This window comes from Rattus norvegicus, chromosome 14, assembly GCF_021556685.1.
Source record: "Rattus norvegicus strain SHRSP/BbbUtx chromosome 14, alternate assembly SHRSP_T2T, whole genome shotgun sequence".
Taxonomy (NCBI): domain Eukaryota; kingdom Metazoa; phylum Chordata; class Mammalia; order Rodentia; family Muridae; genus Rattus; species Rattus norvegicus.
Genome location: NC_141547.1, coordinates 76,945,463 through 76,969,726, shown reverse-complemented (window position 1 = coordinate 76,969,726; position 24,264 = coordinate 76,945,463). Strand labels below are relative to the sequence as shown.

At 47.5% G+C, this 24,264-nt stretch overlaps 1 protein-coding gene across 3 annotated transcripts in view; it reads left to right on the top strand.

Annotated features, from left to right (window-relative positions):
- Window positions 1–19,605, top strand: part of Otop1 (otopetrin 1) — a 29,023-nt gene extending 9,418 nt beyond the window's left edge. Inside the window, exons 2-7 of one of the 3 annotated variants that reach the window (XR_015636608.1) lie at window positions 3,323–3,459; window positions 9,810–9,868; window positions 13,256–13,386; window positions 15,000–15,907; window positions 17,995–19,277; window positions 19,391–19,605. Coding sequence is in view for 2 of the 3 variants with exons in the window: in NM_181433.1 (NP_852098.1) it covers window positions 3,323–3,459; window positions 9,810–9,868; window positions 13,256–13,386; window positions 15,000–15,907; window positions 17,995–18,165 (1,406 nt within the window). In the remaining variant the exon portion in view is untranslated. 3 annotated transcript variants of the gene reach the window in all.
- The last annotated feature ends 4,659 nt before the right edge of the window (window positions 19,606–24,264 follow it).

Here is a 24,264-nt window from a genome sequence, read left to right as displayed (position 1 = left end):
CCTAGATATTCTTGGATATGTGACCTTCCATTGGAGGATGACTACCAGAGGCTATGCTTTTAGAGAAATCTGAGAGTCTCTCAAGATTATCATTGTTTTTAGTTAGCCAGGAATGGAATGTCATGCTAAGTCTACTTTTTAAAAAAATTTTTTTTACTTGTTTTATTTTTGAAAAGAGACCTGTTGTTCTTATCCTCCTGTTTTTACCTTTTGGATGCTAAGATTACCAGCACCCACCACCATACCCAGTTTATGTGCTATGGGGATTGAACCCGGGGCTTTCTGCACACTGGGCAGGGACTGTATCACCTGAACCACATCCTTAGCCCTGGAAGTCATATCGCTTCCCCTCTTCTTTTAAAGATTCCTACTCCCCACCCCCATCGTCACAATGAGGGCTGGGCTATCAGCACATGTACTTTGGGGTGCACATAGACTACAATGGAATCCAGACAGGGAGAGCCCTCAAACTGTATCAGGAGAAGAGTGAATGGATGCGTGGAAGGAAGGGAGGTCCTAAAACAAGAGGACCAGGGAGGATTTCATGGCAGAACCAATGTCCTGTCAATCACAGAAACAATACATCACTTGGGGCCCCAGAACAACTTCATCTACCCAACCAGGGAACTTGTTGGAGACAATGAGGTCCCACCTATCAAGTCAGAAACTGGAGTGGAGCCAGCAACAAGATCTTCATCAATTCTCTTTCCAGGGCACTCTGATGTATGCTCGTTTATAAATCACTACTGTAGACCTTCACTTAGTAGGTAAGGACACGGAGGTTAGGGTCAGGGAGATGACAAGTGGGAACACACACATCTGACTGGTGCCTAAGCTCAGGGCTTGGCTGTTGCCACCAACCTGACTGCCTTGATACTATTATTTTTCCCCTAAATCAGAAAGAATCTTTTCATCAACCAATCTGGAAGCATTGGGATTAAATCTCCATTTATACAGAGGTTCTGATTTCCCTGGGGGATTCCCAGGATTAACAGAACTTGACCTCTTGACCTCTCATCGTTTCTGCAGGGCTCTGAGCTGCAGGAGTGAGCCAGGCTGTTGCATTGCATTTTACCAGAGGCCGCTCTGACGGTCTTGTAATTTGATCAATCCTGCCTGGCTCCTACCTTCGTGCCTCAATGCCCAGCACATGTGATCCAGTTTCCTCTGTGCGTGAGAGAGGATGTGTGAGTCATGCCACTGATGCCAGGAAGGTCCAGAAGCTCAGACGCTGCCCACAAGTCCGACATCACCGCTTTTCTTGCTTAGATTCGCATTTGCCCAGCACCTTCCAAACATGTTTTGTAATTCCTGGACAGACTCCTCTATATGCATGTTTTGTTTGTTTCTGTTTCTCAGTCAAAATCATCGGTATCAAGAAACAACTGCTTAACCCTTTATCTTACCTGGCAAGGCCTTTTCTGATTGCTAGTAGAGACACTCTTCCTACTGAGTTAAGAAACCAACTTTCTGGTTTACTTTTCTCTCTCTCTCTCTCTCTCTCTCTCTCTCTCTCTCTCTCTCTCTCTCTCTCTCTCTCTCTCTCTCTCTCTGTGTGTGTCTATACCTGTACATAAAAATTTGGCATATGTGGATGTCTGTGGTTAGCATTTGACAGGTGCCTTCAGTGCCACTCCTTAGATAGGTCTCTCACTAGCCTACTATACCACCAAATAGGCAAGGCTATCTGGCCAGCAAGCTGCAGGGATCTGGCTATCCAAATTTCCCATCTCTCCATCTGTGGGATGCAGCCGTGCTCAGTTTGTATGTGGGTACTGGGGATCTGAAGTTAAGTCCTCATGCTTTCCAGCCAAGTGCTTCAAAATGGAGCCAACTACGTGGTGCTTGGTGTTTGTTTGTTGATACCATTTACCTCAGGGGCTGGAGAGATGGTTTAGGGTTAGGAGTACTTGCTGTTCTGGCAGAGGATCATGATTCATTCCTAGGACACCACAACTATCTGTATCTCCAGTTCCAGGTGATATGATGCCCTCTTCTGGCCTCTGAAGGCACTGCAAATATATGGTGCCCATTCACACACACACACACACACACACACACACACACACACACACACACGATTAAATAAATTCTTTAACAAAAATAGCACCAATCTAGCATCAATAGCAGGGATGTCTTGGTGTCTCTTGGACTTGGCTTGCCTCTCCTTAATTTTTAGTGGTTTAGGGCATCTTTTTCTGTAGTTAGTGGCTGTTTGTAATATTGTCTTTGGAGAAATGTCTGTTCAAGTTTATTTGGATAATTTAATACTGCACATGTCTTTGTATGCTCTAGATATTAATGGTTCTGCAGAAAGTGTAGAAAGGGTTTTATTGCTGTGAAGAGACACCATGACCATGGCAATGTTTACAAAGGAAAACATTTAATTGGTTTGGCTAATAGTTCAGAGATTTAGTTCATTATCATCATGGCAGGAAGCATGGTGGCATGCAGGCAGACATGGTGCTGGAGACGTCGCTGAGAGTTCATATCTGGATTGGCAGGTAGCAGGAAGAGAGAACGACACTGGGCCAAGTTTGGGCTTCTGAAACTACAATATCATCCCCAGTGACACACTTCCTTCAACAAGGCGACATCCACTCCTTCAAGGTCACATCCACTCTGGCAATGCCACACCCACTCTAACAAGGCCACACCCACTCCAACAAGGCCACACCTACTCTAACAATGCCACACCCACCCTAACAAGGCCACACCCACTCCAACAAGGCCACACCCACTCTAACAAGGCCACACCCACTCCAACAAGGCCACACCCACTCTGGCAATGCCACACCCACTCTAACAAGGCCACACCCACTCCAACAAGGCCACACCTACTCTAACAATGCCACACCCACTCTAACAAGGTCACACCCACTCCAGCAATGCCACATCTCCCAATAGTGCCACTCTCTATGAGCCTATGGGGGTCATTTTCATAACCAGCACAAAAGGTACTTTTCAAATAATCTCTCCCAGTTTTGGAGCCCTCTTTCTTTGTTGGCAGTGTTCTGTGGTTCACGCACTTTTTCATTTCGATGTAACTCATTGCCTGATTCAATCTCATGAAACGTTCTCTTATATTTTTTTCCTACTAGTTTTGCCTTTTTTAACTTTGATATTTGAGCATTTGAGTAGTTTTGAGTTAAGGTTTGCATACAGTATAAGGGAAGTCCCAGTTTTATTCTTTCGCCTGGGGGTGCTGAGTTTCTTACTGTTTGATATTGGTACCTGCCTGTCACCCACATGCTCTAGAGCTTATGTAATTTGTTTGGGATGGCCCTATGCATGCTAACACTTGTTTGTCTCTCCTGTCTAGGAAGCATCACATTGTTCGCATTCATCACCATCGTCCTGGGGTGCTTGAAAGTCGCATACTTCATTGGATTCTCAGAGTGCTTGTCAGCTACAGAGGGAGTTTTCCCAGTCACCCATGCAGTGCATACATTGTTGCAGGTAAACCATTGGTACTCATTCATGCTGCCTCTGCTCCTGGGTGTGTGTAAAAGCCCACTACACAATCACATTGAGCTGGCAGAAGTCAAATTTAGCATGTTTCTGTGGTTCCCATCAGGAATAATGAACTGGTCTTGTCACTTCTCTGGAACACTGGGACTCTTTTGTTTCACCTCTTGTGGGTTGAAACCTTTTAGAATAGCATGGGTTTCTTGTTTGTAGCATGGACGATGAACTCGATTTCTCTAAGAAGTAAGGATTTGATAGATGACCTTTAAATACACAGTTCACAGGCAAGAAAACACTTGCGTGTTAGACTGGGACTCCACAAATTGTGCAACATCTCACAGTCAGGCATAGAATAGCAAACATCTCCTGCCTGCAGAGACCCTTAGACCCCAGTTCAGCGTCTGATCTCAGAGGGGCTCTCTGACGGCTGTGAGTTACCTAATAAGGAAAGGCATGGTCGAGTCTGTATAGCACTTAGGATACACAAAGTGTTTTCATGAATTGAGTTTGTCCCCCAGCTGGTGGTGCTAATTTTGGAGACCATAGAATTGTTAGAAAGTAGGCTGTGGTAGGTAGAAGTAGGCTCCTGGATTGGAGTTTTGATGGTTACAAGCACAGCCACTGAGTCTGGCCTGGTTCCAGCCTCTTTCTCTGCTTCCTGGTCTGGCACGATGCAACAAGCCTCTGTCATGCACACTCCTGCCACCGTGAAATCTGCCATGCAGGAAGAAGACCTTATGAAACAGAGCCAGTACAAGCCTTCCTCCTTTAAGCTGTTTCTGTCAGGAGTTGTGGTCCAGTTGATGCTAAGTAACAAATACAGTGCCCATTGGCAGGTGAACGGAGGAAGAAAGTTGCTCTGAGCCCACAATGCAATGGTAGTCAATCACAGCATTAGCGAAACTCCATCACAGCAGCGACACACCAGAATGGGCGGACAGTTACATTGAAATCAGTCCAGTATGAAGGTAAACTTTGTGTAGCTCAGATTGGCCAGGAAGCCACTGACCTCCTGACTTCCTTGCCTCCATCTCAGAATTTCTGGGATTCGAGGCCTGCTGGTCAAGACTTTGATTTACATAGTGCTGGAGATTGGACACAAAGCCTCTCACATGTTTGGTTGGGATTTTATCAACTGTGCTACATCCCACAGTCAGGCATAGAGAGACAAACAGTGTGCTCTCACATATACGTGGATAGGAAAAGGCTGATCATGTGGAAGTGCAGAGAACATAGTTAGTGCCAGAGCCTGGGAAGGCTGTAGGCATGTGAAGACTCATGAGGGGATAGCTGTTCGCTACAGAGGGTAGCTGCACAGGGGCAAGAACTTCTACTGTTCTGTAGCACAGGAGAGGAGTAGACTACGGATGGCAGACATTAACTGAATATTTCCAGGTAACCCTAGAATCTGAATGTGCTCAACATAGAGAAGTGGGCCAGCAGAGTGGCTCAGCTATTAAAGGTGCTTACATGCATGCCTGGAGACCCAAGTCATAGCCCTGGAGCCCACGAAAAGGGAGAAGGAGAGAGTCATTTTCACTAAGTTTTCCCTTGACCTACAGAGAGAGAGAGAGAGAGAGAGAGAGAGAGAGAGAGAGAGAGAGAAAGAGAGAGAGAGAAAGAGAGAGAGATACAGACAGAGGGAGACAGAAAGAGACAGAAAAAGAGAGACACAGAGAGGGAGATGGAGAGACAGAGAGACAGGGACAGACACACAGATAGAGACAGAAATACAGAGACAGAGACACACAGAGAAAGACAGAGACAGAGACACACAGAGACACACATGGAGACACAGAGACACAGGGAGACAAAGAGAAACACACAGAGACAGAGAGATAGAGAGACAAAGACAGACACACAGAGATATAAACAGAGACACAGAGAGACAAAGCACAGAGAAAGACAGAGACACAGACAGACAGAAAAACAGAGAGAGAGAGACACACAGAGAAAGCAGAGAGAGGCCTTATGTGCTTTCCCACTGTACAAGTGGGAAATGCACTGCACAGCATAGCTACAGACAGTTAGTGTGCTAATCAATATCAAAATACTTTAACATCGATCTTTTACTCTTTCTCTAGTTCACATATTTAAGGCATATAGAATGATGTTTTCACATATGAGCACACGGTTGGTGATTATAGTCAAGGAAATTGCTATAGCTGGTGCCTCAGTTTCCCTTCTTGGTCTTATTAGTGGTGAGAGCACCTATAAGCCCATGTCAACAAGCCTGCAGCAGACAACACAGTATCCCAGCTGTAACCTCATCTTGGCCATCAGCTCTCTAGACAGCCTTCCTGCATGCTTGCCAGTTTGGGCTCTTTGCCTGCATCGTCCCACTCCTCCCCCAACTCAGTCTCTGTTCTACTGTGTATTCAAGCCTTCATTTTTGAGATTCCATATATGGTGGGCTCGTGTGCTGTGTGTCTTCCTGTTCCCAGTGTATTCCGCTTAGCATAATGTCCTCCAGGTTTGTCCACGTTGCCATTGATGATAACTAAGCCTTGTGGTTTTCTGAGGAAGTAACTGTTCCTCACCTGCAGCAGACATTCTTAGTCAAACTTAACCTTCCACCTACCTCAGGCATTATTTCTGGAAATTTTGGGGAACCATCAGGAATACCACACATTTCTGGCTAAATAAGAATCCCCTCTCAGGATTCACAGTCTCGTTAATAAAAGAAATTAAGAAAATACTTAGAAGGAAGCTTGTAGATAGTTTTATTAGAGTTTAAAAGAAAAACAACAGAGCCCGAAAGCTGCAAGTCTTGACAGAAAAGGGAGATGGGGGGGGGGGAAGAGAGAAAAGCATGCCTCTTGAGTTAGGACAAATGTCAGCCTCTGATAAGCAGCTGTGTGAGGAAGCAGACTTCAGAGAAAGAGGAAAGAATCCCAAGAAAGTATCCAAAAGAAAGAGAGGGACACACACACACACACACACACACACACACACACAGAGAGACACAGAGACAGAGAGAGAGACAGAGAGAGGGACAGAGAGAGGGACAGAGAGAGAAACAGAGAGAGAAACAGAGAGAGACAGAGAGAAAGACAGAGACACAGAGACAAAGACAGAGAGAGAAAGAGAGAGAGACAGAGACAGAGAGAGACAGAGAGAGAAAAAGTAATTTAGAAAAACAGGCAAACTTAACCTAACCCTATTGGTTGTTGTTCTAGTGACCACACAGATGGCAGGGATTCTGGGAAGGAAAAGTACATCATCTCATTACAGGAATAGTTATTCTTCCCATATGTTTAGCATGATGTAAAGCGGACCCACCTTCCTGAAAGGTGGTCCCTTGGCCAGGAGATTATTGACAGACATAGCTGAGTTCATGCCTAGTGACTGGAATGTTAGGTTTCCACCTAGGCTAGAGATTTTGTTTCCTTGGCTGGGAGGAAATACATTTCCTTAGAGTCTCAAGAGAGCCCTGGCCTTTCAATGCTACTGAAATAATATGTGTAGCCCTACAGCCACAGTGGGCATCTTTAATCAAATGTGGGCCTCCCTCTGCTTCAGATAGCCTCAGACATAGTCCTTCATCCATTGCAGAAATCCTGTGCCCTGACTTAGTATGGTTTCGATGCCCTGATCTGGGTGGCAGAGCATAGAAGAGGGTATCTGGCCAGTGTGAGGTGAGAATCTATGTCTGCCAGGGCATTGTCCTAAGCTGGAGCCATGTGATGAGTCAGAATCACAGGAGCAGGATATGATGAGACAAGTGATCTTTCCATACGTGAGGTGAGAGAGGAGTTGTGCGGGCTTGGGGAAGCTGAGGTAAGCAGGGACATGGACTGGAGTCATGGCTTTTGCTAAGGCTTCTAAGATTGGACAATGGCCAGATTGGTTGGTACTGATTGAGGTCATTAGTATGACCTCGGGTAAGCTCCTTACTCTCCCTGGGCCTTCAGGAGTTATTTGGGGAAAGGGGACAACCTTAGTACCTCTGCTCGGCCTTGTTCTGATGCCAGAAGGTGTAGGGCTATAGGCAGAGGAATGGCCTAGACAGACATTGGCAGGTAGAGATCTCTATTTTCCAAACTTAAACATTTGGTAAGTCAATCAGTTGAGGGTTGTGTGGCCACTGGACACACATTTACCATGTGTTTTTCTACAAGATGACTTAAAAAGGAAAACCAGATTTTTTTTAAAGAAAAACTACTCGTGTTTCAATTGTGATCAGAGCACAAAGCAGTACTGAAGAGTCCTGACTGTTTTGAGTGGATCATTCTGTAGTGTTAAGCATGGTCACTTTACTGTATAACCATCCCCACTATCCACCTCTAGAACCTTCTCATCTTGTAACAGAAACCCTCTTCTCCTTGAACAATCTGCCACTCACCACTCCTCACAACCACCACTCTACTGTCTCTAGGAGATAGACTATAGCAGCAACATAGATAGACAGCAATACAAGTGCAGCCCTCTGTTCCCTTGTGGTTGGTTTACTTGCTTCATATGATGTCTTCAGGTTGGCTCCTCTTGTGGCATGAAATAGAAACTTTCCTCTCTTTTGCAAGCCAAATCAAATACCACTGTGTGTGCACACACAGTGTGTCCACCCGTCCATCTGTCAGTGGCATGTGGGTGGTTCCTTCCCTTGGCTGTTGGGAACACTGCTGCTATGAGAATGAATGTGTCAGTCTGTGTGTGTGTGTGTGTGTGTGTGTGTGTGTGTGTGTGTGCATGTGTGTGTGTTCATGGTTAGGCATGTGTACATTCTTTAAGAGGCATCTGTCCTATTCTGCTTCTTTGTTGATGTGAAAAAATACTGACCAAAAGCAACTTGGCAACAGGTTTTATTTGGCTTACAGGTTGTAGTCCACCATCGAAAGAGGGCAGGGCAGGAACTCAAGGAGGGAACATGGAGGCAGAGACCTTGAGGGACACTTCTTAGTAGCTTGGTCTCTCTAGCTTGCTACTTTACAACTTATTTTATTTTGTGTGTGAGTGTTTTGTCTGCATGTCTGTCTGTGCTCATGGAAGCCAGAAGAGGGTATTAGACTTCTGGAACTAGAGTTATAGACAGTTCTGAGCTGCCATCTGAGTGTTAGGAATTAGATTTTGTTCTTGTGGAAGAGCCGTCAGTGCTCTTAACCACTCCCCTTCCCCGCATCTACCATTCTTCTATTGCTCAGGCACACTTGCTTAGGGATGGCACCGCCACAGTGTGCTGGGGCCTCCTATGTCAGTTAGTGATTATGAAAATGCTTCACAAACATGGCCATAGGCCAATCAGATGGAGGGGATTCCACAATAGAGGTTCCACTTCCCAAGGGACCCTGAGTTGTGTTGACAGCTGACACTAACTATAACACCATGTGTCTTGTGTTTTGAGGTAGATTTCTTATTGGCCTAGAGCTTGGCAATTCAGCTAGGTTATCTGCTCAGTGGGCCATGGGGAGTTGGCTCTCATGTGGGTCCTAGGGGTTGAGCTTGGGCAGCAAGTACTTTACTAATTGAGCCATCTCCCATGTGATCTATTCCCTTTCTATTTTTAACCTTCCTTGACCCAAATTTTCTGATATTAAAAAATCATATTTATACTCCGACAATTTTATGCACGTGTTTAGCATACTCTGGTTACATTCATTTCCACCTTACCTGATTCCCCTCACACTCACACTCACACTAACACACTCCCCTCCTCCACCAAGTCCCCTCCTAGTCTCACACCCTTTTATTTTGATTTGGTCATTGCTTTGTTTAATCAGGGCTACCCATGTAAACCCTGGAACCCGAAACACTTTTGGTCCCAGCATTCAGATCCACAGGGAGATAGCCTGGGCCCACAAAGCCTCTCCTGCATTGTTAGTGATGGCATGGTCAGGGGCCGGATGCACATGGAAATCAAACGGAGCCCAACCCAAACCAACCCTGCTTTGAAAATTGGTTTCTGGACATTGGTGCAAAGTAGCTGTTCACTGGGAAATTATTGGATAAAGCCTGACAAATATGGCTAAAAAATCAAGCTAGTGAGTTTTATGACAGACAGACTGATGCCCATATGCCTATCCCAGAGCAGACATTCTCAATCAATTGCAGCACAGGTCCATCCACAGCCATTATAACCAGTCATTTCTCTCTACTTTTTCAGGAGACACCCTCAATCAAATACAGATCTCCATCCACAGCAGATGTTCTTAATTAATTGCAGCACTCCTTCCTCCTGACTCGGGAGACCCCACCTTACTTCCCACTTGGATCACTATTCTCACTGTAGAACAGCTCTGCTAGGACAAGGAGAGCCATCTGTTTTCTCCCAATTTTATATCTTCTCAAGTGTGAAACAGAACAGTGTATTCGCCACTAATGTATTTTCTTTTATTTCCATGTAGGTCTATTTTCTCTGGGGCCACGCTAAAGATATTATCATGTCTTTCAAAACACTGGAAAGGTAAAAACTACCATCGATTGCTTTACATGTTGGTTGGTATTTGTTTAGATTAGATGTTAGAACAAACCAGACTCAGCTGGCATCTGTCTGGGGCTATAAACCCTGAGTGCAGATTTCTGCTCTGTCCCCAAAGCAAAGAAAGCCCTTCTAGTACTTCAGTTCCTTCCAAGTCATCCCTAGAAGAAAGAATGTGGGTGGGGACTCTGCTGTCACCGCTCACTTTCCTTTCATGGTTCTCAGTTTACTCAGCTGTGAGTTGGGGAGCAGGAGAGTGGTCTACCTCTGAGGCTAATGACTCAAAATGTGTGACCTGTGTCCATTGAGTGCTGAGCCTACCACCCCTTCTCCCTGGTTATTATGTGGGTCAAGGGAAGAAGGTCCGGAAGGAGGGGTGAGCTCTCTAAGGGCAGGCTAAACACGGATGGATCAAGGAATCAGCGCTTGCTCTATGGAAAGATCCAGTATTGTGTGCCCTTTCCATGGGGAAATCAAGTCCCCCCCTTCCAGTATTTGAGATGACCATTGGCCTTGAGCAGATTGGTTGACATGTGACCACTGGGTAGAATGGCTTCCACAGGCTGCAAGCATAGAGAGTGAGTCTAATTCCAAATGCACTCTTTGTTTCTCCTGCTGGCACAGGGTTGGTGGTCTGGTGCTGTGGGGTGGGTGGTGCTGATGCTGAGGTGTCCTTGGCTGTGTGAGAGGCACCATGGAGCGCTCATTCACATGTGGCCCATGCAGTGGCTTTGGCAGTGATCTATAACGTTGGTGTCAGAAAGGTCCGCTACCTGGGTAAGGTGGTCATAGCCAAAATGTGCTCTCCTGGTTCCCTCAAGGGCAGGGGTCATCAATGAGATCCAGGACCTCCAGAAGCCATCACTGACAGCTCTTGAGGCTGGGAAGTTGGTGGAGTGTTTTTGTAGCATTCATGGTCCTGGGCTCAATCACTAGCACTGAATAAATTAGGCATGATGGCATTTGTCTGTAACCCCAGACTCAGAAGTCTGAGACAGGAGAGTTGTGGGGAGTCAAGGGTCATTCTTGGCTATATAGGGATACTGCTATTAAGATCAGCTGAGGCAAAGGCTTCCGTGACCATTATCATATCTGGTCTATACCCATTTCAGTGTGAAGGTACGATTTCTTCTCTGCTGCTGTGTGATGAGAGAGATGGGAAACATTTTGAAATTCTACCACCCTTAGATTTTAGATGTCAACCTCTTTAGAAAGAGTGGAAGATGAGATATCCCTAAGCATGTGTCCTGAATGAGGCTAGGGTTGAATCCAGGGTGCTCCTCTAGGAAGGGTTGGCTTCACCTGGTGACAGTCCCCGTAAATCCACTGTACCAGCACTTCTGGCTGGGTCAGTGGGCCTCTGACCTGTTAGCCTCCTGCGGGAGCTGTATGAATGCCTCCATCCTGTCAGCTCCTTCTTCAGTAGCTTCCAGAAGGTTTCCTGCAGGTGCAGAAATGCTCCTTTCAGGCTTCCATCCATCTCTTTCCCCAGAGAGGGACCATGGTTCTTCATACATCTTTTTTTTTTTTTTTTGGTTCTTTTTTTCGGAGCTGGGGATCGAACTCAGGGCCTTGCGCTTCCTAGGTAAGCGCTCTACCACTGAGCTAAATCCCCAGCCCCGGTTCTTCATACATCTTAAGAAGCACAGACGAATACCAGAAATGACTCCCGGGATGCATTCTGTCATTGTGTACAGGCACAAAGCATGGGGAAAGGCCCAGGCCTGGGACATGACACTTGCCCTTAGCTTAAAGGTCCACCCTTTTTTATCCAAAGTGGTCTTAGAAGGCTATGGTTCTCAGGGTGGTGCATGGCCAAACAGCATGACCTTTGGTGACCTCACACTGCCTCTGTGGCTTTAGCAGGCTCAGGATTGGGCAGTGCTGCATAGAACAGGGAGAGGGGAGACAGAAGAGCAGCTGCGTGCACTGTAATAAAAGGAAAGCCACCTGCCAGAGGTAACAGCATTGTCTGGCCTATATAGAGCAAGCTGGCTGTGAACTGTGGTAACAAGGCAGGCACAGGGCCAGGCTGGCAGGCAGACACCCCTGCTTTCTGGTTTTTCTGCGTTAGTTCTAGCTGTTGGGTAGATGTCAACAGTGGCCTCAAGGCCTGGGCGCAGCTGGGGTGGACACTCAGGGCTGAGAGGTGGGAAGGGCCTGGGTCACGGATACTCACGGTTTCCTGTAAGTGAATCATGGATAAATTGTGTCTAAGATGGATAGGCAAGCACACAGGGCTGCCCCTGGGTAAGACAGTTGGCACCCATAGCAGCCCTGAGGCTCTCCTTCCCAGTCTACTAGGATGCCTTCCCTAGAGCCTATAGACTGCCCAGAAACTATCTACCAGAAACTCCTGCTTCAACCTGCAGCCATACTGGAACTCCATTGCATGGAGCTGCATGACCTCCTGTCTCTTCTGTTCCCTAGGGTCCAGAGTCCACCTGCCATGTTTTCTCCTCCTGCGGAGGTGCTGTGGTTTAGAGGAGATGGCAAAACTCTGGACTGAGATTCTTCCCATCACTCCAGTGTGGCCACGTATTCTAGGTGTAACCGTGGGGGGAATGAGCCTACCTGGCACTCCAGAGGCTCAAAGTGTCGCCTGGGACAGGCCTCTTCTGTGTTACATGCTGCCATCCTCTGTGGGTTGGGGCTTCATCCTGTGCTGATTGTCTCATGATCACAAGATGGCGGACACAGCTCAGCCTTCAGGTCCTTGCTTCCAACTGTTAAAGGCAGCAGTGGTCCACAAACAGGCTTTCACTATCTTATACCTCATACCGTCATTCTTACACCATCAAATAAGCAAAAGCCTGGCAGTAATTGACCAGACGTTACACACTGTGTGTCCCTAGAAAGACTGGCTAACTCCCAAAGAAGCCATGAGCCAGGGTGTGTGGATTGTTTTAGTGTTTTTCCAGACAGGTGGGAAAGCAGAGGGAATGGTTGGTGACTTCTGGGTTGGTCAGCCAACGGTGAGGGTGTACATGCTGTCCACAGTCCACTGACCTTCCCGTCTCCTTCATTGTTGTCTCTTTGTGTCCCCTTCAGAGAAGGAGGGGAACTGTGGGTATGACTGCTTGCCTTTAGTCAAATTTCCTCCCTGTTATCCCAAGATGCATTGTCTTTGACGTCCTACAGATAATGAGTTGAAGACAGGCAGGTTCAAAGTGAAGACAGAATGCCAAGATGCTACGACTCTCAGCCACTTGGACCAATGGCTGAAGGAAGAGGATTGTGTGTGTGTGTGTGTGTGTGTGTGTGTGTGTGTGTGTGTGTGTGCACATGAGCATGGGCCGTCTCTGTCTTACCCTCAGGCTTCGCACCTTCAGGGCCACTCAGGAAAATGTGTCTTGCATCTGTGCTTTCCAGGTTTGGGGTGATCCATTCAGTGTTCACAAACCTGCTGCTGTGGGCCAACAGCGTCCTGAATGAGTCAAAACACCAGCTGAATGAACACAAGGAACGGCTGATCACTCTGGGCTTCGGCAACATCACCATAGGTGAGGAAGCCTTCCTGCCGCTGGACCCTCCAGGTCCCTGGGGAGCCACCTGGGCGGATGGTGTCCACTGTGGACGGTTTCTCTAGCCCCACAGGCCTTCATTCTGCCTCTCCAAGGGAGTAATTATAGGCTTCCCCTGGCTTGGGCATGTGGCAGCCCAGAGTTATCATTTGTGTGTCTTGTCTCTCACAGCCCATTGGCTGGAGACCTCTGTGCCTATTTTCCACTGTGGAAGATTGGTGGTTTTCTCTGTTAGCATTTTAATTAGGCCTCTTTCAGCAAATCTCTCTTCTGAGAGGTTGGTCTGAGAGCTCCGGGGAGTTCTTACCCGGCCTGTGTGCGCATGAAAGTTTTTAGCTGACTGCGTTTGACTCGTTATTTAGGTTCACTCATCTTTATCTTCCTTTGTTCTGCTAGAGAGACAGCCTGGGGGTGGGGTTAATCCTCACATCTTCCCCTGGAGTTCTTGAGTGTGTATGACATCACCACATCTGCCTGAGAACACCTGGACTAAAAAGGCAGAGTGGAGCGCAGTGCACTGGGAAGAAGAGGACTTAAGTTTGTCTCTTGTTCTCATCAGTGCTAGCTGTGTGACCTTTGGGGGTTATTTAACCTCTCTGGGCCTGCCTTTCCTCTTCGTAAAGTAAGAAGATTTGAAAACCCTATGCTTCAGATACCTGGCTGTGTCAGGCTACAGGAGTGACTTCTGTAGCCCTCTGGTGGGGATGGCACTCTGTCTTTGGCCTCATTCCTTCTTTGGTAATGCAGCCAGAGCAGTGACAGTTTCATAATAGGAGCAAACGTTTGTTAGGCACTTCCTGGCTTTTATTGGGCACTTGTTGACTACCTGGCAGGACTCTTAAGCATTTTACAAGACTCATTAATTATAATGTGGACAGTATTAACTATTAATGGGTAGAGCCACTGAGCCACTGAAAGGTGATGTGTCTGAGATTGCACAGGCAGTGAGAGATCAAAAGTTCCCGGTCATCTCATGCCATGGTGGCAGCATTTAGGTGAGAGCTTTTTTGAATCAAAAGGGGCATTTCCCACAGAGCCCTGAAAACCACAATCTAAACACACACACACACACACACACACACACACACACACACACACACACACACACACACACCCAACACACAGAGGGGGCGGGGAGGAGAAAGAAAATTAGCACAGGGAAGTAGGGTCTAGAAGAAAACTCAAACCTTTTCCTCTTTCCACCAGAAAGAAATGCTGCTACCCTTCTGGTTTAGACACTTGGGGATCAGCCTGTCATTGACACCCCTCTCTTACACAAGTGCTGTCATAGTCTCTGCCCTCTGTAGAAGCCTGCTTTTGAAGTCCAATGCTAGCTCTGGACCATCTTTATGTGGTGACCATTATAATCTTTATAATGGTGTCATTACATGCTAACATATGGATAGACCGTGGCTGATGCTGTTCGGGGTGAATCTTAGCTTCTTTGTCTATGAAGCCATAGCGTTAAATATGATGTTAAATATGGTTCCTGTGCACTTTTGCTCTAAGTGAGAGGTTCAGGCTGATAAGCCTGTTAGTCTCCTTGTTGCCTGTGCTGATGGCTGTCTTCTATGCTTTGCTCACTGCCCTAGTTTTGGATGACCACACACCACAGTGTAACTGCACACCGCCTGCCCTCTGCTCTGCCCTCTCCCACGGGATTTACTATCTGTACCCCTTCAACATTGAGTACCAGATCCTGGCCTCGACCATGCTCTATGTGCTGTGGAAGAACATTGGGCGCAGGGTGGACAGCTCCCGGCACCAGAAGATGCAGTGCAGATTCGACGGGGTCCTGGTGGGCTCAGTGCTGGGCCTGACAGTGCTGGCTGCCACCATCGCGGTGGTTGTGGTGTACATGATCCATATCGGGCGCTCCAAGTCCAAGAGTGAGTCGGCTCTTATCATGTTCTATTTGTATGCGATCACGGTGCTGCTGCTCATGGGGGCTGCGGGGCTGGTAGGAAGCTGGATTTACAGGGTGGATGAGAAGTCTCTGGATGAGTCAAAGAACCCAGCCCGCAAGCTGGATGCTGACCTCTTGGTGGCCACTGCCTCGGGTTCCTGGCTCCTCTCCTGGGGTTCCATTTTGGCCATCGCCTGCGCTGAGACCCGCCCACCGTACACCTGGTACAACCTCCCCTACTCTGTCCTGGTGATCGTGGAGAAGTACGTCCAGAACATTTTCATCATTGAGTCGGTGCACCTCGAGCCTGAGGGGGTCCCCGAGGATGTGCGCACTCTGCGTGTGGTCACCGTCTGCAGTGGGGAGGCTGCTGCACTGGCTGCATCGAGTCTCGGGAGCCAGGGGACGGCCCAGGATGGGTCACCTGCTGTCAATGGGAATCTGCATCTGCAGCAGAGGTGTGAGAAAGAGGACCAGGAGGCTGACTGGGAAGGAGCTACGGGGACAACCCGATGTCTGGACTTCCTTCAGGGAGGCATGAAGAGGAGGCTGCTCAGAAACATCACAGCCTTTCTGTTCCTTTGCAACATCTCGGTAATCTTCATCAAGCTGTTATTATTCTGTCTCTGTCTCTGTCTCTCTCTGCCTCCACCCCCTCTTTCTATCTGTGTGTGTGTGTGTGTGTGTGTATACAAGTGTGTGAAAGCCAGAAGTTGATGTTGAGATGTCTTCAATCTGTTCACTACCCTATTTTTGTGAGTCAGTATCTCTCACTGAATCCTGCGCTAATCAAATGGTTAGACTAGCTGGCCCATGAGCCCGAGGGGTCCTCTGTCTCTACCACAGGCCTGGGGTTACAGGCACATGCCTTCCAGCTAGAGTTTCTATATGGTCCTCATGCTTGCCCATTGGACACTCTCTGGTTGACAGTTTCCCTAGACCTCAGTATTTTAAACGAAGCAATAGTGTCCTCACCTTTCCCCAACAAAGCATGGGGACTGTGATACAAACATGAAATCCCCCCATTCCCATAAAATGAGTAGAAATGGACCACTAGGGTAGAAAGGAAATAGGAAGGCCAGCAGTGGGGATGGCTTGGCTGGCTGCAGGTGGAGACTCACAGAAGGACTGGGGGCATCTCACTGTGGATTGGGTGGTGGGGTGATATGGGAGAGGCTGAGGGAAGACACAGATGACACTTGGAGCTCAGGGCAAACATCTGGGAGGAAGGTGATGATGGTAAGAGGGGAAGTGGGAAAGACAGGGTGAGTTGAGATGTGCTCCAAACACTTGAGTGGCCAGTGGGAAATAGATGCAAGACTCCAGAGCAGGGGAGGTTAGGTGGGAGTCAAAGGCCTCCAGCTAGTGTTTATGACCAAGACGTAGATGACAGCCCTAGAGGGCATATACAGGAAAAAGAGAAGGTAGACTCATAAAGAGTCTGAGCAAGCGAAGAACCAAAAGAGAGGGCTGTTGGTCAGAGAAGGTCTGAGATGGAAGGGTGAAACCCTTTGGAAGTCCAAGAAGTCAGAGAAATAAAAGAGAGCAACCTGAAACCATGGGTATTTATCTTGTAGCTTCTCCAGGTAGTGAGCCAAGAGCTCGGACTGTCTGCTTACGATCCTAGTCTGACCGTAGGCCGTTGGCTGCAAAACTTCCTTTTGTGGGTTTGACTTCAGCCCCTTTGTGAGTTGCTGGGTGGAAAACAGGAGTTCCTTTTGGCTGCTGGCCTTTGCTATGTAAGCTCTTCATAGGGCAGCTAAACTAGAGGGTCTAGCCCAGGAGGCATTGAGACAGAACCATGCACTAAGTAAGAGAAAGGACCCAGGACCATAGAGGGGGCCCAGGTATCACTTGAGAGTGGTCAGTAGGAAGGAAGAGGAGAAACTGAGGAGGTGAGGACACTGTGTAGTTTTTTTTGAGTGGCAAGAGCATCCGTTTATTAAGTTTTGCTGGTCACTCTCATCAGTGCCTCCTAGAGAGAGTTAAGTTACAGATGAGAAAGCTGAGTCAGTCAGCCTTAGGCTGTTGGTATGGAGAGAAATGGATGAGTTTATTTGGGTCTGAGTGCAAAATGATGGATGGAGAGAGCTCAGGGAAGGCTCATAGATTTGTTGGTTCTCATGGAGATGAGGACTGCTGTACAACCACACAGCCATGGCAACTCACACTGGGTCAGCATCTATGGTGCCTGGAATTTGAGGGAGGACCGCCAGGTTGTCTTGAAAGCTTCTAACCAGAGAGTCAGCCTTTGCACACTGGGACAACAGCTCCAGAGAAGGGGTGGTTTGGCCTCACATTTTTGAAGGTTTCAGTCCATGGTCAGCTGGCTCTGTTGCTTACAGGTCTGTGACGTCATGGTGGAAGTGCAGAGGAGGGCAGCTTACTTCCGGCAGCAAAGTGACAGAGATACAAGGTTGGGGATGAGATATGTCCATCGGAGGGGTCCCCAGCGGCCAACTACTTCTTCTGTTTCTCACCTTATAGTAGCCCATTCAGCCATGGTTCTATCCTGGGTTAGCCCACTGATGAAGTTAGTTCCCCATGATCTAGTTGACTTGCAGTAGCGTGTCAGCCAGGGACCAGGCCTTGAACACATGCACCTTGGAGACCTTGCACGAAGCGAAGCCGTAGCATGATTTGTGGTGAAGTGGAGACGAAGCCTGCCTCTTCTCTTTCAGCTTTGGATTCCCCCTGCCTTTGGCTGCCGTCCCGAGTATGACAACGGACTGGAGGAAATTGTCTTTGGCTTTGAACCCTGGATAATTGTGGTCAACCTGGCCATGCCCTTCTCCATTTTCTACAGGATGCACGCAGCTGCCGCCCTCTTTGAGGTCTATTGTAAAATCTAGCTTGAGTCCTCATGAAAGGAGAAGGGACTGGGGAATGAGGGGGCTCTTCAGCCACCTGCGAAGGGCAGGGCTGAGCAAACACTGTCTGACAAAGGCAGGAAGGATGCCTTTTGTCTTGTCTGTGTCTGGAGTTGCCCTCGTCCTGAGCGAGAGCAAGCAGTTAGATCAACTGCACGAGGTAGCTGGAGCCTGTCCTTAGCCAGCCAATTCCAATCAGATCCAAAATGATTCGGGCTCCTTTTGGCTGAGACCCTGTGTTTTAGAAGAAGGTGATCCGAATTTGGGGTGGGAAATGATGGAGTTTTTCATAACAAGCATTTCCTGTCTGTAATTTATAGGACTGTGTACAACTTTTTCCTGGCCATCTGCGTTTCGATCCACTCACATTTTTTTCCTGCTCAGGGTTGCTGGGCTTGGAAAGAAACGCATTTTAGTTTGTAGTTTAATATTTGAGCTGGTTTAATTTGGGGGCAGAATTACTTTCAATCAACTGCCCGAGGCTTTGTCTCTAGGCTAAGACAAACATGTGGCCATCCCTAAATTTTCTGTTCATTTTTATCTGTGATCATTTTGAAGCATTAAAAAAAAGTAAACATTGATGTTCTCATTTTTGCTACATCTAGATCCAGTTTATTACATAGAAAGTCTGAATATTTTTGGAACGGGAGGCAGGAAAAATGGCCCACGTTGTATTGTTAACGATTACTTTGAAACATCATGGTGTATCTTTCAGCTGTGATGACATGCAGGCTTTTTTTTTAATTGCTGTACTCGCTAGTGATAACCTGACATTTCTAATTTTATCTTCCCGCTTTCCTGTTTGACAGTGTGATGACACCTTTCTCTACACTGTTATAAATTCCTGGCAAATATCATTTTACTGCTGTCAGAATCTCAAATGAATGAACCACAATTGACATCCTTGGCCTCTTTTGATTTTAGAATGCTCACAATTTTGCATTCCTAAGTGGCCCAGCAAAAGCCAATCATGTTTGTAAAACATCTCTCTTATTTAAAATGGTATTTTAAAAGAGATGGTTGGCCCCACACATCCATTGATCCCATATCTGCATTCAGCCATCTTTGCATAGAAAATGCTTTTTAAGAATTGGGTCTTGGGGGGCTGGGGATTTAGCTCAGTGGTAGAGCGCTTACCTAGGAAGCGCAAGGCCCTGGGTTCGGTCCCCAGCTCTGAAAAAAAGAACCAAAAAAAAAAAAAAAAAAGAATTGGGTCTTGGGGGTGGGGGCTGGAGAGATGGCTTGCTGCCCTCAAAAAGGACCAAAGTTTGGTTCCTAGTATGGCATAGAGGTTTACAACTGCCTGTAATTCTAGCTCCAGAAGAACTGATATCCTTTTCTGGCTTCTAGGGACACTTGCACTCACACACAAGAGTGCGCTACCCCAACAAATAAAAGGAAAATAAAGCTTTAGAAAAGGAATTGCCTCTTACGAATTTTTCTTGTCATTTCCCCATAAACAATATAATCTGGCAGTCATTTATTGGAATTTGCATTGTGTTGAGGTGTGTGTGTGTGTGTGTGTGTGTGTGTGTGTGTGTGTGTGTACCTGTTGTAACTGTGTGTGTCTTGAGACAGAATCTTATGTCTTACCTAGGTTTTTCTCAAACTGACTCCTGATCCTCTTGTCCCTGCCTCCCTAGTGGCAGGGATACAGACTTGTACTGCCATGCCCAGTTTTAAGCAGTTTTAGCGAACTGATTCCTCGGAGAGCAGACACGTGTAGCTGCTCACACTATGGGAGTTGCTGTCACCTAGTGGTAGGGACCAGGGACATTCCTGAGCATTCTATAATACAGAGGAGAGCTCAACCCTAAACGACCTCTTGGTCTCAAGCAGTAGTCCTGAGGCTGAGAGACAATGGCCCAGGCACAGTGGCCATTAACTTGAAGTTCCCAGGCAGCCACCAGTAGACACACACAGACACAACACGCATGCGTGCATGTGCACACGCACACGCACATGCACGCACCACACATACACCACAAAACAAGGTCATTCTTACATGTGCTGAACTTGGATGTGACGTTTTTAACACTCCATGCCTCTCCGCCATTTCCCAATCCCCACGGCCCTGGCTCTACCCTTTAGCCCGCATAGACATCACCTTGGCACTTCACGGTGACCTCTGCCCTCTGGCTCCAAGTCCAGAGGCGGTTCATCTGGCGTGGCTGGGGCCTGCCCTTTCATGAGGACCTCAGCACCCGTGTCCTGCAGAAGCATCTCTCAGGACTCTGCTGAGTAATTCAGCACTGCCAAGGCTCCATCATGGCTCTCTTCTCATGGTATTGCAATATGGTTATGGGTAACTTCGGAGAGCATTTCCAGGAGATAGTTATACTACTGTTTGGTCATCTGTGACTTAGGAAATTCTGGTACATTCAGGAATTTTCTTTTCTTGTTATCCCAAGTTGCACCATGGAGAATACCTTTATTTCTGAGGTTTTGGACTTGTCCAAAGAGTCCTGTTTGGTCATGGCATGAGATGGCATTTCTGAGTTTTGGTTGGCATGAACTTGACCCCTCTTCAGCAGCGTGGAGGCCTTGGTTTCTGGGTTTGGGCTTCTGCCAAGAAGGGGGAGGGAGCCGTAACTTTGGGCCTGACTGACTGGGCTGTAGTTGAGTGACCCTGTTAGAGCTTGGCCAAGTCAGCTCAGCTTCGCTGGGTTCAGAGTCTTTTAGGGGCAGCCCTTACAGGAGTGATCCTCCTTGCCCAAACTGAAGGCTGGACGGTGGCTGTCATCAAACTTCCTGTCATACCTTTGGTAAGGCTAAGGAAAGGGCTATTTTCTTCATTCCAGGGCAGTTTTCAGGGGAACATTAAGGTGAACAATATCCAAGCTTTGGGCTATTGCTGCTATCATAAAGGGAACACAAATTCAGGCAGCAATGAATGAATTTCCCACACATACATTGGCAAATCACACTGGTCTGTTTTCTGTTACTGTGTATGTATGGCACCATGGCCGAGTGTGAGTATTTAACAAGAGAAGACATCTGTTTATTTATTTCACAGTTTTGGAGGTTTAAAGTCCAATTAATATGGGCCAACTCTGTTTCCACATGGTGAAGGCCCTGGGGCATGGCATTGTGGTTGGACCAAGTGAAAGAGAGAGGTGTCAGGGCAAGATAGGGGGTGTGAGTAAAGGGAAAGTCAAGGATTCTCTTACAGAAACACTCTGATGAGGATTAACTCTTTGTCTTGTAAGAACCACTTTGATACCACTGAGTTCACACCCTCAGGGACTCAACCACTTTCCATTCGTCTCCACTTCAGAAGGTCCCACATCTCTCAGCATCAACACGGAGAACAGAGCCTCCAACACACTTGTCCTTCAGGGACACCATATGTTTGTCCAAGTCAAAGCAGTGTGAAAGAAATCAGACCCATGCTGGCTGTGGATGAGAGATGAACTGGTAGAAACCAGTCGGTTAGAGTGGCTGGCAATGCTGGGTAAGGCTGGAGGTACACATTACCTAAGAATGGGCATGTCCAGATCTCTAGGGGCTCCTAAGACAGGCTTAGGGGTGGCCAGGTATTAGTGGAGCGCATCCTGGTTGTTGGTCAGGAGCAGACTGCTTCTACATTGCAGTACCCACAGGAGTGTAAAGGGGGATGACCCAGAACTCTATCTTTCAATGTGAACCATTCTCAAACAGTATTCAAGGAGAGACAGCATAAAACAGAAATATAGACAGCATGAAGTTCCAACAAGGTGCTTAGAAACAGACAGGACAACTCTGGATGCACTAATGCTCTGGGAGACACCTTGCAGTAGGAAGTTGCTGACACATTAGAACTGAACACTAAGTTCAGTGCAGTGGGCAGGAATGGTGCCGGATGGAGATCAGGGGTCAAGTACATGCAGTGTCTCAAATATTTTCACTCTTAAATAAGGAGATCAAACAGAGGCATCCATTGTGTTTCCCTTGGTACTTTTTTTTATACGCATGAGATGTTTTATAATAAAAACATCTAAAAGAAAGGAGAATAAGGAAGAAGTCGGACAAAGCGACCACGGGAGGTTTTCAAAGCTCATCCATGGTGGCTGAGAGGTGGGTGTCTGAGCCAAGTGTACTCTGATCCCTGAGCTAGGAGATCCTCAAAGTGGGGTAAGCTCAATGATAGGAGCTGTTGCGATCACGTGACTCATTCCTCAGAGAGAATCACATTCTCATCAGCTGACCTGATATTGGCTAAATTGACACAACACCTCACTTTTCGCCTAGTTAAAAAAAAAAGAATACCTAAATAAACAAACAGAAAACCACCACCAACAACTAGATTTGGCATAAAATGTTTGGCTCTGTGCTGTAGAAGGGAGCCCTGCTTTGGGGAAGTGTGACCAGGAGGGGGCGCGCTGGCGGCCACTCCGTCTCCCTCGCGTTCTGAAAGCAAACCCGAGACCAGAAGCCCTCGTGCTCTGAAAGCCAACTTGACCAGAAGCAAGAGGATGTCCCCCGCAGTGAGGAGAGATCATCTTCTATCCAAACAGAGCCCTTGTTCCTGACTCTTCACCTTTGCCCCTTCCCTTGCCATACTCCTGTAGTTTTGCTGGCCAAGGTTTGCAGCTCGCGGATCCAGGCTTGCATTCACCTTCCAAGCGCTAGAGGGCGCTCTCAGCCTTATTGGAAGACAGTGGCTCGCAGACTGCGGGTGTGTGGCTCCCGCCAGGGGAAGCTCAAAGTATGGGGTCGGATCTCCTGACTTGTTGCTTGGGACTACAAAGCTGACTAAGCCCATCCTTGCTGGAGGAGGGCACGGAATGGGAGATGCATGACAAGGGTTCCAGGAGGGGATGGGGAATAGGGGTGGCAAACTGCCTGCAAAATAAGAGTGATTACACGCACATCACTGCACAGAAGACAGGAGACCGGGACCTCAAGAACATAGTTCTAGACCCATTATCTACTCAAGTCCTTTTTTAGGAGACCTCATCAAACGATGTCAGCATTTAAACCAGAGATGGGTTAACTCTTTTTTCATAAGGAGTCAGATAGAAAAGTTATTAGATTTTGTGGGCTATTTCTGTCTTCTAGTGAGAAGGGGAACATGGTGGACTTAGTGAATGAATGAAGCTATGCCCATAACAATGTATAAAGGAAGAACTGAGATGGATTTGGCTACAGGTCAGAGTTTGGTGACTTCCTGATATCAACCAGACTTATTTGTTGCCTGTAGCTGACCCAGCTTAGCCACACCCCTCAGTCAGCCACACCCCTTAGTCAGCCTCAGAAGTGCCCTTGCATTCTAACTCAGAAGAACCTGTCTGAGAAGCAGGAACTGGTGAGGGCATCATGAGTCTCACCCATTGGCTGTCATTTTCTACATGTTCACTGTCCAACTGCTTCCAGAACCTTCTCAGATGTGCCTGAGTCAGCCCAACAGCAGTGGGGTAGCATTGCCATGCAACTCTTCAGTTCCACATTGAGCACAGTCTTTGATCTGACATAACTGGTAAAGAAAGGCTCTCTTGGTGTATTTATCAGCCTGAGCCACCCAGAGCACCAGGGTTGCAGAGAGCATCTGTGTCCACAGGGCCACATGGTACAAGCTAGGCTGAAGAGGGACAGCAGAGGGTTCATCTTCTATGAAAGGTAGAGTGGAGCCTCCCAGGGTGTGCCCAGGAGAGAAGATGGCCGAGTCCTTTGGACCAGTGGCCATGGATGAATCGCAGGAATGCATGTGGTTTTCGATGCTAGTATGAATCTGGTCATGATGCAGTCTCCTTGATGAAAGAGGAGATGTCAGTAGAGGCCAGGGGTGGCATCTTCTGGAAAGGGCTCGCTTCTCTGCTCAGGTGATGTGTATGGAGCTGGATGGCCCCTCAAGGAAGTGCCTGGTATGGTGTGGGATAAGACTTGAGTCTAGAGGCTGGGTTTCAGCTGCTGTGGTATCACTTCCTACCCTCAGGGTATTCTGGTGTCACTGTGGCAGTAGAGGTCTTCACAGAGAGTCATCAAGTGGCTTGAGATGGCACCCAGGCTGCCCTACACGTAATCTGCCACGAGGAACCCTTATCGTAATTCTGAGTATAATTCTGAGTGAATCTCAGGGGTAGCTGAGTGGCACTAGCTGTT